The sequence below is a fragment of the Sus scrofa genome, chromosome 9, assembly GCF_000003025.6.
Source record: "Sus scrofa isolate TJ Tabasco breed Duroc chromosome 9, Sscrofa11.1, whole genome shotgun sequence".
NCBI classification, from domain to species: domain Eukaryota; kingdom Metazoa; phylum Chordata; class Mammalia; order Artiodactyla; family Suidae; genus Sus; species Sus scrofa.
Window position 1 is genome coordinate 102774882 of NC_010451.4, and position 14450 is coordinate 102789331.

Below are 14450 nucleotides of genomic sequence, written 5' to 3' on the forward strand. Positions count from 1 at the left end.
CACCTGGTACCTAGACTTTGGCACATGATGAGTTTACAGATGAGACCTCCTGTGTCTGGTGTCATGGTGAAAGATGGCCTGAGGTTGGTCTCTGCTGACCAGATCTCCTCTGATTATTAACCTATGGCTTGTCACCCACTTTAGGGAACCTGGGATGTTCTCCATGCAGCTTTCTAGGATAATTTGAGCCAGTGAAGCTGATGCAGAGATATATTTCTCTGATGTCTCCAGGCCTAGCTTATCTGATCAAGAAAGTTAACACTCAGGAGGAGAGGGTCTGGCTGGGTGTCAACAGTTGAGTTGATTCTTAGTGTTCTTTGGAAGCTAAAAATTTCCCTTAGGAAACAGGACCAAAATCAGGCCTTAATACATCCTTGGTGCATGTGTCTGCAGTCATTTAGCTGGTCTTTTTTTTTTTTTTTTTCAATCAACAAACATTTGTTGAATAATTACATGCCAGGTACTTGGTTATAATTCAGAGTTTAAAAGATTGACAAAAGTCTAGTTGGGAAAATATGCATATAAATCAATATTCATTATAAGAAACAGATAAGCTCCTGTTTGCTGTAAACTATCTGCCTTATGTTTATTATGTGTATAAGTTCGATGATTGTTAAGCTTTATGATCACTATCGTTACATAATGTATTAGCCAGTTTAATTTATTCATTCACATACACAGATACATACATATGTTTTTTGTTTTTTGTTATTTTGTCTTTTTGCCTTTTCTAGGGCCGCTCCCGAGGCATATGGAGGTTCCCAGGCTAGGGGTTGAATCGGAGCTGTAGCCATCGGCCTACGCCAGAGCCACAACAATGCGGAATCTGAGCCACATCTGTGACCTACACCACAGCTCACGGCAACGCCAGATCCTTAACCCACTGAGCAAGGCCAGGGATGGAACCTGCAACCTCATGGTTCCTAGTTGGATTCGTTAACCATTGCGCCACAACGGGAACTCCCATACGTATGTCTTTAATTTGTTCCTTTGTTCATTCATTTTAAGCCGACATGTATATGGTACCCATTTTGTGCCAGATATTGTTCTAAGTACTTTACATAAATTAGCACATTTAATTTTCATAACAATGCTAAATGATAAGAGCTGAAATCGAACCACGTTAAATTGTCACTATCCAACCAGTTTTTAACCAACAAAGGTGGCACTTTCATTTGGTTTTACTTAATATTATTTTCAATTATGGATGGTTGGAAATTGAGGCACAGAAATTATAACTAACTTGTCTAACGTCACATACCTGTTAAGCACTGAGCCAATACTCAAATCCAGGGAGTCTGGCTCCTAAATCTGTGCTTCTAAGTATTATTTTGTGCTGCTTCTTGAAGTTTATATTAGTTGATATTGAAACATTGGCTTACTTATGGACCCAGAAAATTCCCACAGCATGTCGTCCCAGCTTCTCTGCATTTGTGGTTTGTCTGATACAGCCTGGAAAACGTCATACTTTCTCTAGCCATGCATCTTATCTCATAAGATCTGCTTGTAGTGGAGGAGTTTCTTGTGACTTTGTAGGGATCGGAAAGTGACCATTTATGAGGAGAATGGATGGCTTTAAATGAAATATGAATTGTGAGGTGCCCCCTGGAAAGTGTGAAGGGATGGCATGAAAATTACATATAGCTTTCTGGCTTAAATTCTTTCTTTCTTTTTTTTTTTTTTTGGTCTTTTTAGGGCCACACCCATGACATGTGGAAGGAAGTTCCCAGGCTAGGGGTCGAATCAGAGCTGCTAGCCTATACCATAGCCACAGCAGTTTGGAATCCAAGCTGCATCTGCCACCTACACCATAGCTCACAGCAACGCTGGATCTCCTAGCCACTGAGCAAGGCCAGGGATGGAACCCACGTCTTCATGGATACTAGTCGGGTTTGTTACTGCTGAGCCATGATGGGAACTCCCTGGCTTCAATTCTTAATTGCTTGTCATGAATACAAAAGACCGAGTAGAGGAATGGATTGACACTTGCAGATTAGCTCGCCATGGATAGCCACGCTTTTTTTTTTTTTTTTTTAAATAAATGAAACTGACTCACTAGGGTCAGTATTATATTTGGAGATCATAAAAATCCACATTCTCCAGAACACTGCATTCCTTCACTGGGATGGATAAGGAGGGAAAACACAGAAGAATGTTATCCATAATGATTGAGAATTATTATGAGCAAGACTTGATGGCTTGTATCCATGGATCAAGTAAGGAAGAACAGTTTCTCCTTATCTTCTTCCCTGAAATGTTTGTTTCCCTAATATGAAGAGACATTGGATCATGTGTATAAATACAGGTATTTTTGTGTTCATGTATATAAATGTGCTGCTTTTCCAAGCCTCCTGGACTCGTGATCATTGTTTGAGTTCCAAATGTGAGAAACTTGTAACAGGAACGGGTTATAGAAAAAAGGGAACGAGGACAACCAAGAGGAAGTCGTAGTTTAGAGCTGCAGCAGTTACAGTTTAAATGGGACCTGTGTTCCCCTTGCTGGCTGGAGAAGGCCACGAGCTCTGGAGGAAGAGGACTAGACTTGGCTGGAGAAGCTCTCTGTTTCAGAAGTGATGCCTTCTTGTAGCCCATTTGTTCTGTTGCTGAGAGCTGACATGCAGAGAGGAGGCTAAGGCTGGGCTGTTGAATTTGGGACTGTGTCCCCTGGATAGAGGATGCAGCATCACCAGGGTGCTTTAGGACATGGACATGGGGCTAGAGAGGAATTTTTTTTTTTTTTTTTTTTTTTTTTGGTCTTTTTGTCTTCTCTAGGACCATACCTGCGGCATATGGAGGTTCCCAGGCCAGGGGTCTAATCAGAGCTGTAGCCGCCGACCTACACCACAGCCACAGCAACTCAGGATCTGAGCCGCAACTGCGACCTACACCACAGCTCATGGCAATGCCGGATCCCCAAACCACTGAGCGTGGCCAGCGATCAAACCCAGAACCTCATGGTTCCTAGTCGGATTTGTTAACCACTGAGCCATGATGGGAACTCCTAGAGAGGAATTTTGAATCCAGAAAACCTATAGCATCAGTAACCTTTTATAATTAAGCTCTTCTTCAGAAATAATTTCATAACTTTTTTTTTCCATCTTGGGAAGACTGTTCACATCCATTTGACAAATCTCATGCTGTTAATTAGCTAGGAAAAATCGCTATTTTTTTTTTTTTTTTTTTTTTTTGAATCAGGGCAGTTAGCAGAATCATCCTGTCATCAGCCCATTAACATCTGCTTGTGGGCAGAGTCTGAACTTCTTGTGACCCTGGATGTTGCCAGGACATGGGACTCACGCCCCCCACTGCTCATGATTCATGTGCTCAGAGAAAGCTCCAGAACCTGTCTGAATCCAAGTCCCTGCTCTTTGGCCATCGTGTCCTTGCCATGTAAGCGTCTAAGACTAGGTGATGAGTCTTCATTATTCCCGCCCACATCCAGTCAGTTTCCCTCCCATCCCTCCCTCTCTTCTGCTGTCAGTACCCCGTTCCCTCTCACGTGGGCCCTTGCAATGGCCTCCCAGTAGGGAGCAGACTGTCCCTCCAGTCCCTTCTTTGCTTGTTGCCACGTTAATATTCCGAAAGTCAAACACAAATCTTCTTTCCCTTTGCCTCAAAAGCTTTCAGTGCCTCCCCCAAATTGACTCCATCACAAATCCCTGTCATTCAGCATTCAACCCCTGACACATGTGCTCAGAGCCTCTTACTTCTTCATAGAACTGGTCATATTTTTTAAATGTATATTTATTTTGTGGTTATTTGCCAGTCTCCCCCTCAGACCGGGAGGTGCAGGCAGCAGCAGGCACGCGTGTTTCTCTCATTACTGCACACCCAGCCCCTTGCCTGGTGTGCAGAGGGTTTGCCGAGAGTCAGTTAGCTTATCCCACCTTACCTCCTGCTGCTGCTTTTGCATATCTCTTCCAGCTCACCCGGGATCATTCAGTCTTTCCTGGATGTGCCCCATGCTTTCTCACCTTTGGGCTTCTGTTCATCTTGTTCCATTAACACCAGTTATTGAGGCAGAATAATGTTTTGGTTAAAAGCTTGGGCTAATATTCCACAGCCTGCACCCACGTTTCATCTCTGCCACTCACTATTTATAGACTCCTAAGCAGGTTTCTTAGCTCCTGCAAATCTCTTTTTCCCCGTTTCTAAAATGGGAACCAGGAGTTGCCACTGTGGCTCAGCAGTTTAAAAACCTGACATCATCTCTGTGAGGATGCGGGTTGGATCCCTGGCCTCGATCAGTGGGTTAAGGATCCATTATTGCTGTGAGCTGTGGCGTTGGTTGCAGATTTCGGCCTGGATCCCATGTTACTGTGGCTGTGGCATAGGCCGGCAGCTGCAGCTTGGGTTCAACCCCTAGCCTGGAAACTATCAAACACCACAGGTATGGCCCTAAGGAAGGCCAAAAAAAAAAAAAAAATAATAATAATAAAAAGGGGGGGGGGAATCAGGTAGCTGCTGTCTCGTGGTTTTTTATGAGGACCAAGTGAGCCTGTGCATAGATCAAAGGCCTCGGGACACGCCCGGTGTTAATTCTCGTTGTTCTACCCCATGTCAGGCTCTTTGTAGACCAGCTCTGGCTCTCAGGGCAGCCCTGCTGGAAAGGTACTGGTGATTCCATTTTAGGGATGAGGAAGCAGGATCTAGAAAGACTTACAGCTTGGAAGCAGCACAGCAGGATTCCAACCTCTGTCTACTCAGGCCAAACCTGGCTTTTGTTTCTGTCTCCAGCCTGTAAGTTCTCTCACGTCATTTCTACCCACAGGGATGGCATTGACCCTTCAAAGCTCCTTTCCCAGGCTGTCTTTTCCAAGAGGGCTTTGCTGATTCTCTCTGGTCTGATATCTTCTCCCAGGGGTATTGTTTTTATCATTTAGTGTTAATAGTGGACTTGAAGCTCTAGCATTGTGAGGGTTTGGGTAGCCCTGCCCTTGAGACTTAGATTTGAGAGGGGGCCTTTCTACTGAGTTCCTACAGGTTTTTCTATCTGACCATGTCATTTTGGTTCTTCTTTTCTATGATTTAGTCCAAGGAGACTCCAAAAGCCTTTCTCTAGGGCATACCCAGAGATGCCTCATATAAACTGTCCCCTCTGGTCCAAATCTTTCCTCCTTCAGCAAAATGGTTCCCATCCATCAGCCTTTAGCCTGGACCTGTGGAGTTTGAAACTCTTCTGGTAATTTTTCTATTTTGCCATCTTAGCATAGAATTACAAACCTCTGAAACCTTAAAACCATTTTTCATCGAGCAGACCTTGTGCTTTTTTTCTCTTTTTGCCTAGGAAGGCATACGAGGCAGAGGGAATACATGCTTATTGGGAACTGCTATACACCCAGCACAGTGGTTAGTGTGATAGTACAAAGAAGGAACCTCGGACCTTGTCTTCAAGGAGCATTTATTTGACTCTCCATGCCAAATGCTAAGCTGAGTGCTTTATTGCCGTCAGCAGATTCATTGCGTCTGGACGGCTGGAGAGGCTGGCTGCCCGTGTTTACCATCCTGGGTCTCTTGTCCTAGGTTTTCACACTCTGCACACGATCCTTGGCGTCCGCTGTCTCCCTTTGCATAACCTGCTGCATTACATTGATAATGGAGTGCTGCTTCTCACAGAAACAGCTGTCACGAGGCTCATGAAAGGTAAGGGGCTCTGAGTTGGCCGGAGTGCTTGTCCTGCTCCAAACTCCACCAAGGGCTGTCTTGGTGGTTATGCAAGCTGTGTGGTCACATTGTACCTTGTTGCACTCAGAAGGGCCCCGTGTACATCTAAGGCTCTGCATTCAATCTTGAAGTTCTTTTTTTAAAAGAGAAAATTTATATTTATTTATTTATTTGGCCACGCCCTCAGTGGGGCCAGGGATCGAACCCATGCCACAGCAGCAACCCAAGCCACAGCAGTGAGAACACTGGATCCTTTATCTACTAGGCCACCAGAGAACTCCTTGCAATTCTTCACAGCTGAAGAGGAGCTCCTCATTTTCATTTTGCAGTGGGCCCCACTTTTATGCATCTGGTCCTACTGAGTCCCGTTTGTTTCCTGTATCCATCCTTTTGGCCAATGCACCGTAGCCCTTCAAGAAGGCCCCAAAGGGCTTCTCAGTCTACACACAGCTTTTAGATTCCTTTTCTGCATGTGAGGGCACTTGAAGCTGTGTTTCTCAAGAAAATGTCATGAAATGGCTTACTTTCAATTGATTAACTCTGTTATCCCATAGTTAGACTTGAAACACAGGGAAAAGTAATGAGAGATATAGGGCCGGTGAAAATTTGAACTTGAAATAAGACTGTAGTGGAATGACTCTCAGTTAAAATTTTCAGTTGTGGTAGTTTATAAATGAGTTTATTAATATTTATCGAAGTATTTGCCATTCCTCAAATATTTGCCTTCTAAGGCAGCAAAATTGCTTTATGATTGGTAGCCTGTTACAGAACCATGTTCCATGATATATAGAGACAGCTTCATTAAGAAAGCTTTTCTTAAATCAACTATCTTTCAACAAAAATTTGAGAAAAAGAGCCCCCTCCCCCCTTTTTTAGGGCCGCACCTGCGGCATATGGAGGTTCCCAGGCTAGGGGTTGAATCAGAGCTGTAGCCGCCGGCCTATGCCAGAGCCACAGCAACTACAGATCTGAGCCGTATCTGTGACCTACACCACAGCTCACGGCAACACCAGATCCTTAACCCACTAAGCAAAGCCAGGGATCAAACCTGTAACCTTATGGTTCCTATTTGGATTCATTACTCTGTGCCACAATGGGAACTACCCCCCTTTTTAATTCACAAAGACCCTAAGACTTCTGTAGTGTTGTTGGACTTAGCTTGAAATACAAGATTGGGCCATGTGTTGTCAGGATGAACCCCTGAAGTATTAGCTTGCTCAGGTATCAAAATGGGCCTTTCTGATTTTTCTTCTTTTTATTTTGTTTGCCAATTTCTGACTTTCTTGTAGATCTGGACAATACAGAGAAAAATGAAAAACTGAAATTCAGCATCATTGTGCGGCTTCCTCCGGTAATCCTGAAGTATATTTTATTTTCTAAGCCTTGGCAATCTACCTCTGGCAATTTCTTCTTGCAAGAAGAGCATGTACTTGCTTTGGGCTGTAGTTAATCCAATTGTTTCCCTCTTTGGCCCTTCCCAAGAAATCCCATCCCCCACCCCCGCCTCCACCCCCACTGCTGCTGCTCCCCCAGGGCCTGCAGAGCTTGCTCTTCTGGCTGTGCGCTGGCTTGGCACAGCCCACCTAGAACATCAAGCCATTTTCTCCTCTTAGGAAACCACACTAATATTTACAGCTGTGAGTCTGAGGGAAGGCAGAAGGGAAACATGTGCTTTTTGGCATTTAAACTGATAAGAAATTTAAATACAGGTGAGGTCAGAAGGTTCTGGAACTGCATTTCCTCCCACTGTTGTTTCCACCATGGCAGGAAAACATTCCCGGGTGGAAGGAAAAATGAGAAACGGGGGGAAAGGGTTATTTAGGCACTCCTTACTGGTGTGGGTGATATTAGCTCTCTGAGTCAGAAATGCTGTGAAGTTAAGACATTCCACCACAAGGTCTCCAGAGACTCTGACTCTGCGGACCTCCTGGCCCTGAGAACCGTGGTCGGCTCTGTGCTGTTTACATACCCTGAGCCCTTGTATCTCTGGCAGGATCCTCCCACAAAGGATGCCTGTTGCCTTCCCGGACCTAATTGCCTGGCTTTGTAACACCCTCTTGCCTTCACAGGCTTACTGCAGCAAAGGCAGGAAGAGAAAATAAAAGTTATGTTTTCCAAAGCTAGATCTCTCCGGGGATGTCTCTGAACATTTAGTTGGGTCTCTCAAATTGATTTTGTTTTTGCCTTGTACTCTAAGGGAATTAACATTTTCTGGGCAGTGCACTGGCAAACCACGTGCCTACCACCTTTAGCTTCCTATCAGACTATCACTTAGGGTTGGCAGATCCCCAGTTTTGAAGAGTGGCAGACGCACTCCATTGCAGAAAAAGAGTTTGGCAACAGCAGCGCATAGACTGCTTTCCTCAGGGCTGCATTTAAGGGACTATCTATTCAAAATTCAGAAGCATACCTCATAGGAGATAGCCTCTCTCCAAGGCTCAACCATGAAGAGGCTGTTTTTTAGACAGACTAGCTCCTTTGGAATAAATCTTTTTAAATTATGGATAGAAGGTACAAGTACTTACTCTCCTCTCTGTATTTTTCCATCTTTTTACTTTTATTATTGACAATTTTTTTTTTTTTTTTAGCAAGGAAGGCACAGAGATTTCCCATACACACCCCAGCACCGCCCCCCAACATGTATAGCCTCCCCCATTAACTTATCAACATCCCCCACCAAAGTGGTCCACTTGTTACAGTGGATGAACCTACACTGATGCATCACAGTCACCCCAAGTCCATAGTTAACATTAGGGTTCCCTCTTGGTGTGGTTCATTCTGTGAGTTTGGACAGATGTAAAAAGAGATACATCTTTCATTGTATCATCATGCAGAGTGTGTTTTCACTGCCCTAAAAATTCTCCTCTACGTATTTTTCAATTTGCAAAAATAGCTTATCGGTCAGAAGATCTGCCGCCTTTGGGATCATCCTGTGAGTTCTAACATTATTTCCCGGAACCATGTAAAGCACCTGCTTCAGAACTATAACAAACAGGTGAGACTGTATGGAGCTCAGTCCCAGTAAATGGTTTTTGGAGCCGTTTTTCCCATTTTGCCATCTCCATATGGGTAGCAGTTGTAGTTCTCACTTTAAGTGTGTGCTTGTTTTGGAGAATCAACTGAGAGCAGAGTGGTTTTTCCTTTTAGCCTCAGAGTTGTGTGATGGACAAGACATCATTCAGTGTAGAATTTCTGCCGCTGAACTTCTTAATTGAAATACTGACAGATATGGAGTCTTCTGATCCAGGTACGTCACTAGCTCTCAGGCTTTTCTTGTTTTTCCCTTGACACATCAGTCAGTCCCTATTCACTTCTGTGTAGCCCTTTCTTGCCAAAATATCCCTTACTTACAAGTAGGATCTTATTGCAATTGGTTTTAATTAGAAATACATAATTGACTACCTAAATTACCAAAGGAATAACCACCTTTTCAGGGTTTAAAAGGGTTTAAGAGTCTAAAAACCTATTTGGTTGATGCAAATAGCCTTTCTTGGTGCAGAGATTTGATAAATTTTAACAGCATTTTCTCAGAATGGTATGTTTTTACCAAAATATAAAACAATTATGGTTTCTGTGAGGTATGACACAATGTATAAATGTTTTGTGGCTTCACAGTAACTCTTCTCTCTCTTTTTCTTTTCAGCTCTGTATGCTTTTGAAGGACATGACAATGTAGATGCAAAATTTGTGGAGGAAGCAGCTCTGAAACACACCACAGCGCTTTTAGGCTTATAAAAGAGAAATGCAATTGTATCAGCTTCCAGTATTTTAATCTTGCTCATTTCCACTGAGAATCCTTTTGCAGTGTTTTAAACTGGTAACCCAAATCAGAATACATTGTTGAGCCATCTGAATTTCAATCTGGGGAGTTCCTGTCATGGGGCAGTGGAAGCCAATCGACTAGGAAGCATGAGGCTGTGGGTTTGATCCCTGGCTTCGCTCAGTGAGTTAAGAATCTGGCGTTGCCATGAGCTGTGGTGTACGTGGTAGACACGGCTCAGCTCTGGCATTGCTATGGCTGTGCTGTGGCTGTGGCTGGCAGCTGTAGCTCTGATTGGACCCCTAGCCTGGGAGCCTCCATATGCTATGGTTGCAACCCTGAAAAAACAAAACAAACAAAAAACCTGAATTTCAGTTTGGTACTTGTTCAGACAGAACTAGACTACTGTGCTTCACCTTGTTTTGAACAGCAGATGAGCAGTCAAGTGTCGAGGAGTGTCGGCTGGTCCAAGGAGGCAGGCATTGGCGTACATGATGCTCTTCGGAGTGGCTTATCTCCCTGGGGCTTTCATAGACCAAAAGCTAGTTTCTGTTACACTCTGAAATGAAATATGCTTTAAAGATGTAGAAACAGTGCTGAGGAAAACAAAAATTAGATGTGTCACTGAAAAATAGCATATAACAAGCAGAAAAATTAAATGGTGCATGTAAACTCTATTTGGAAAGAGGATACTTAAAAAAAAAAAACCCTGAATTTGGACTAAGTCAAATCTGCTAATTCCAGCATCAAATAATTTGTGACATGTAGCATTTTGTACATACCTAGAATAGGATTTGTCTCTCTGATGGTTCAGATGGAACTGTATTTAATACTGTAAAGTTATTTTTATATTTATAAAAGTTTGATTTAGTAATTCTTGCCATAAAAAAGTACTAAAAGTTTTAGCCTGACTCCTTTGTTATTTGAACATGGCCTTTTTATTCTAGCCAAGAATCATGAGTCCATGAACATGTTCCCCCAAAGGCCCCCATGACACCCACTTTTCTCCCATTTTTCTTTGTTTTTTCCCTTTTTCTTCTCCAGTGGCTTCATTCTGACCATCAGTACAGTTGCTGCCTGAGGTCAGCCCATAACCCTTTGCTTTTCTCTCTTCCTACTGTTTCCGTTGATGAACTTGTGAAATTTTAATGATTATAATTCTCACTAGCCAGGATAATCATTCAACTTTTCTAAAATCATTGCATTCTAAAAATTATCCTTTTCTACAGAATTTCCCTTTTTGGCCAAATATTTCATGGTCACCAAGGCTTAAAATGTTGGAGTCATATCATCAAGGCAGTGCTGTTTCCTTTTGATAAGATCATTAGTTTTCATTCGCCTCACTTTTCACACCTGGGTTGTTTCTGTTACTTTCTGACATCAAATTCATCTGACGCATATTTGAGATAAACACTCATTTGAGCCTGCCACTCCTCTGCTCATAGTCCTTTGATAACTTTCCTTGTATTACAGATAAAATCCAAACTCCTGACATTCAGGGTCTCCCAAATCTCAGCCTTAGGCGATTCCCCAGTACAAACATTCTGTTCCAGCCAGGCTAGCTCACGGCCTTGAAACAATTTTTGGCTTCTTACTTCCAAGCCTCGCTCAGGCTATTACCCCCACGTGGAATCCCCTCCTCTTATTAAAATCTGACTGCTTCTTAAGGGTCAGATCAAAAGTTCCATCTGACTGTGATCCCCACCATTCCAGCACACGGTGACAGCTTCACCCCTGGACCAAGTAGCACGCCTTGTAATATTTAAGCACCCATCCTTTGCGATTTTTTTTCACTTTTTTTTTTTTTTTGGTCTGTTGTCTTTTTAGGGCCATACCTGCAGCATGTGGAGGTTCCCAGGCTAGGGGTCTAATCGGAGCTGTTGCTGCCGGCCTACACCACAGCCACAGCAACACCGGATCCTTAACGCACTGAGCGATCCTAGGGATCGAACCCGCAACCCCGTGGTTCCTAGTCGGATTTGTTTCTGCTGTGCCACGATGGGAACTCCCTTTTTTCACTTTTTAAAGTTTGATTGTAGTTGATTTAAAATGTTTTCTTTGGATTTTTGAAAATTATTTTTCCTTTTTATTTTGTTAAGCTTCCTATGTGTATAATTTCTGAATCCCTAATGTTATTACTGATCCTTACAACACAGGAACCATGTGTAAGTACCCAGTGTTTCTTTGCACTAACTGCACAGCATTCGTGGCATTACTGGTCATAGGCGCTCCTGAGGAATGGCTTTCTAGTGACTTCACAAAGCAGCCAGATTAGATTCAGGACCCACAGACTGAGAATGAGGTTCAGTTTCCCTCCAGTCTATCAGGATGGGAGCTTGGAACAGATTTTGTTTGGTCTAGCAAAATAAACAATTGTGATATTTTTCACACTCAGAGTTGTGAACTAAAATTCATAACTGATAACAATCCGAAATAACAATTGTTTGAGTATATTAATGAATGTGAAATCACAGTTTTCAAATCTTACTTGTATCTTTTCATGTGAGAAAATAAACAGAATTAGGAAAACATACTTGGGTGAAAAGCAGTAAAATTAGTGATGAAATAAGTGGTATTGGCCTAATTTTCAACTTTTTACATGCAAAGTTACAAATATTTCATTGAAATTTTGAAACATCTGCTAACTAAACTTAAAGCAATCATAAGGGTATTTGCATGTAACACTGTGGAAAATCTATATTTATAAGAAAAATAAATTCAGGCCTGATTATTTTTGAACAAAAAGATTCTTATTTGTAAAAAGAATCACCGTAATATTACTTTTTAAAAAGGACAGGCTTCCCTATTGATTATATTCCTCAATCTAGATTTACTGACATCTTCTTTTTTAAAATTTTTTAAAAAATAAATTTTATTGGGAGTATAGTTGACTTAGTCGTGTTAAGTTTCAGATGTACAGCAAAGTGAATCAGTTATACATACACATATATCCATTCTTTTTCAGATTCTTTTCCCATATGAGTTATTACACAGTATTGAGTAGGTTACCCTGTGCTATACAGTAAGTCCTTGTTACTTGTCTGTCTTATATACAGTAGTGTGTATATGACATCAACTTCTAATGCAACTATTTTATTTAACAAAATGAGGTATATCCTTGCGATACTCAGGATATTGTTCCTTTCAATTATTCTTTCTTTCTGTTTAAAGTGGGTATATTGAACAGGATTTTCTTTTTTTAAAAAAGCAAATAAAGACCACTCTGCCAATTCTGTACTTCATTAAAAAGGTATTTATTTTTATTGCATTTTTATAGCATCCACTCTACTCTAGATTTCTGAAAGGTAGTCAATAGAGTGAAAAAGACAGAAATTGGTGAGTGTGAAAGGAAGCAAGCATATTGTTCTCTGTTGGGTAATTGTGTGGGGTGATTGTGGATACCATGTTTATCTGTAATTCAGAGCTCTTAATGTGGACACTTTGCAGCCGAGGATAGGAAGAAACCCAGCTGAAGTGTCTCCTTGAGAAGCCTGGGCTGGTTCACACATTCAAATTTCAATTGGCTTTATAACAGGTTTCCTTATGTGCCTCATATTGGCCCCAGGTTCACTGGGCTTAAAAGGAGCCAGAGCACCATATGGTTTTGGCAGAGGAAGAGTGGCCTCTGCCTCTGGGATGTAGGCATTTGGACGCGGCTCTGCGGTTGTGTAAACACCATTGGGCAGCTGGCGATTTTCTGCTTCCAGGAACTCCTGCAAAGAATGAATTATCCTTTTCAGTTTTTGAAAACTCTGGTAAAGTCACTTTATCCTCAGGGCCCATCAGACATAGCTGGGTCTGAGCAGCCTTATGCTGTGCTGGGCCTATTCCCCAAAGGGACAAAAGGGTGTGAGGGTGGGGTCATCAAATGTGCACACTTCCACACACACATTTCACTTCATTGGAACGACCCATGTTGCTCAAGCATCACTCTCTGCCTGGGGTTTAAGTTTATCATAAACTGGTTGGTGGGGCCTAAATTCAGGACATTCCAAACTCAGTATCTTTCATCCGGCCCTAATTACTGCCACGTTTTTGACAAAGGCAGGGCAATCTATTTCTGTTGGTAGGTCGCTGTTGAGCAAATGGTACAAAGGAAGAGATAAGGAGTAAAGTAGAACCAGAGGCGAGGAGTGGTCAGCAGCTTGCTTTGAGCCCCAAGACTCTGCCTGTGCTTCTAGAAAACAAAGAGATCTCTTGCAGCATGAAGAAGAACTCAAAAAACATGGCCACAGGTAAACGACTGCTGGGACACCACAGGTACAGTGTGAATGTCCTCAAAACATAGTCCCAGGAAGTGTGGGAATTACAAATGGGACCCTATTTTCAGGAATTCTGAGGATGTGCTTGGAATGCACTATTTTCTTGGGCTGAGCAGTGGTGTTTAGGGAGGGTCTCCTCAGTCATCTGTGAGTGATTTGTAGGTCCTGGGATGTTGTCTCCTTAGAAAGAGATGCCTAATTCCCCTCTAAGGTTATTGAAAGGTCAGGGAGTAGGAGTAAGAACTGGGCACTCAACTTGTAGGTGGGGTCAGTGATAGACCTAGGCCAGTGGTAGGAGAAGAAGGCTGGCACTGAAGCCTCCTCAGGGGTTCTGCACTGGGTGCAGGGTCTGCAGAAGCCTGTGGCAACCGTCATATGCTAGAGGCCTCACAGTGTGCTGTGGGGCCACAGCAGATGGATATGGAACAGTAAGATATGGTCTGAGGAGGGGTGCAAAGACAGAGATTAGAGGCCTGTGGATAAAAAAGCAGTGGCAGCCTGGCCAGCCATTGCCACACCAATAGGAGGCCTTGGTGTTCACACAGGCGAGGATGCTTATCTGGGGGGATGTGCACACCAGCGAAGGATGTAGGGCTGTGGGTGGGTGGGGGGACTCAGTGCTTTATAAGTGTTCTCCAGGGCATATTAGGACACTTCAGACTATTGTACTTTGACTTGCTTACATAATATTTTCAAAAAGCAACACCTATTTCTTTCTTTTTTAAAATTCAGATATAGTTGATTTACAATGTGCCAATTTCTGC

At 42.7% G+C, this 14450-nt stretch overlaps 2 protein-coding genes across 2 annotated transcripts in view; one reads left to right on the forward strand and one right to left on the reverse strand.

Moving 5' to 3' along the window:
• Positions 1 to 10327, forward strand: part of GSAP (gamma-secretase activating protein) — a 90363-nt gene extending 80036 nt beyond the window's left edge. Inside the window, 5 exon segments of the mRNA XM_021102559.1 lie at positions 5524 to 5643; positions 6954 to 7015; positions 8558 to 8659; positions 8812 to 8911; positions 9308 to 10327. Coding sequence (XP_020958218.1) covers positions 5524 to 5643; positions 6954 to 7015; positions 8558 to 8659; positions 8812 to 8911; positions 9308 to 9399 — 476 coding nt within the window. The 3' untranslated portion in view covers positions 9400 to 10327.
• Positions 9418 to 14450, reverse strand: part of CCDC146 (coiled-coil domain containing 146) — a 135460-nt gene continuing 130427 nt past the window's right edge. The window contains 1 exon segment of the mRNA XM_021102558.1: positions 9418 to 13137. Coding sequence (XP_020958217.1) covers positions 12934 to 13137 — 204 coding nt within the window. The 3' untranslated portion in view covers positions 9418 to 12933.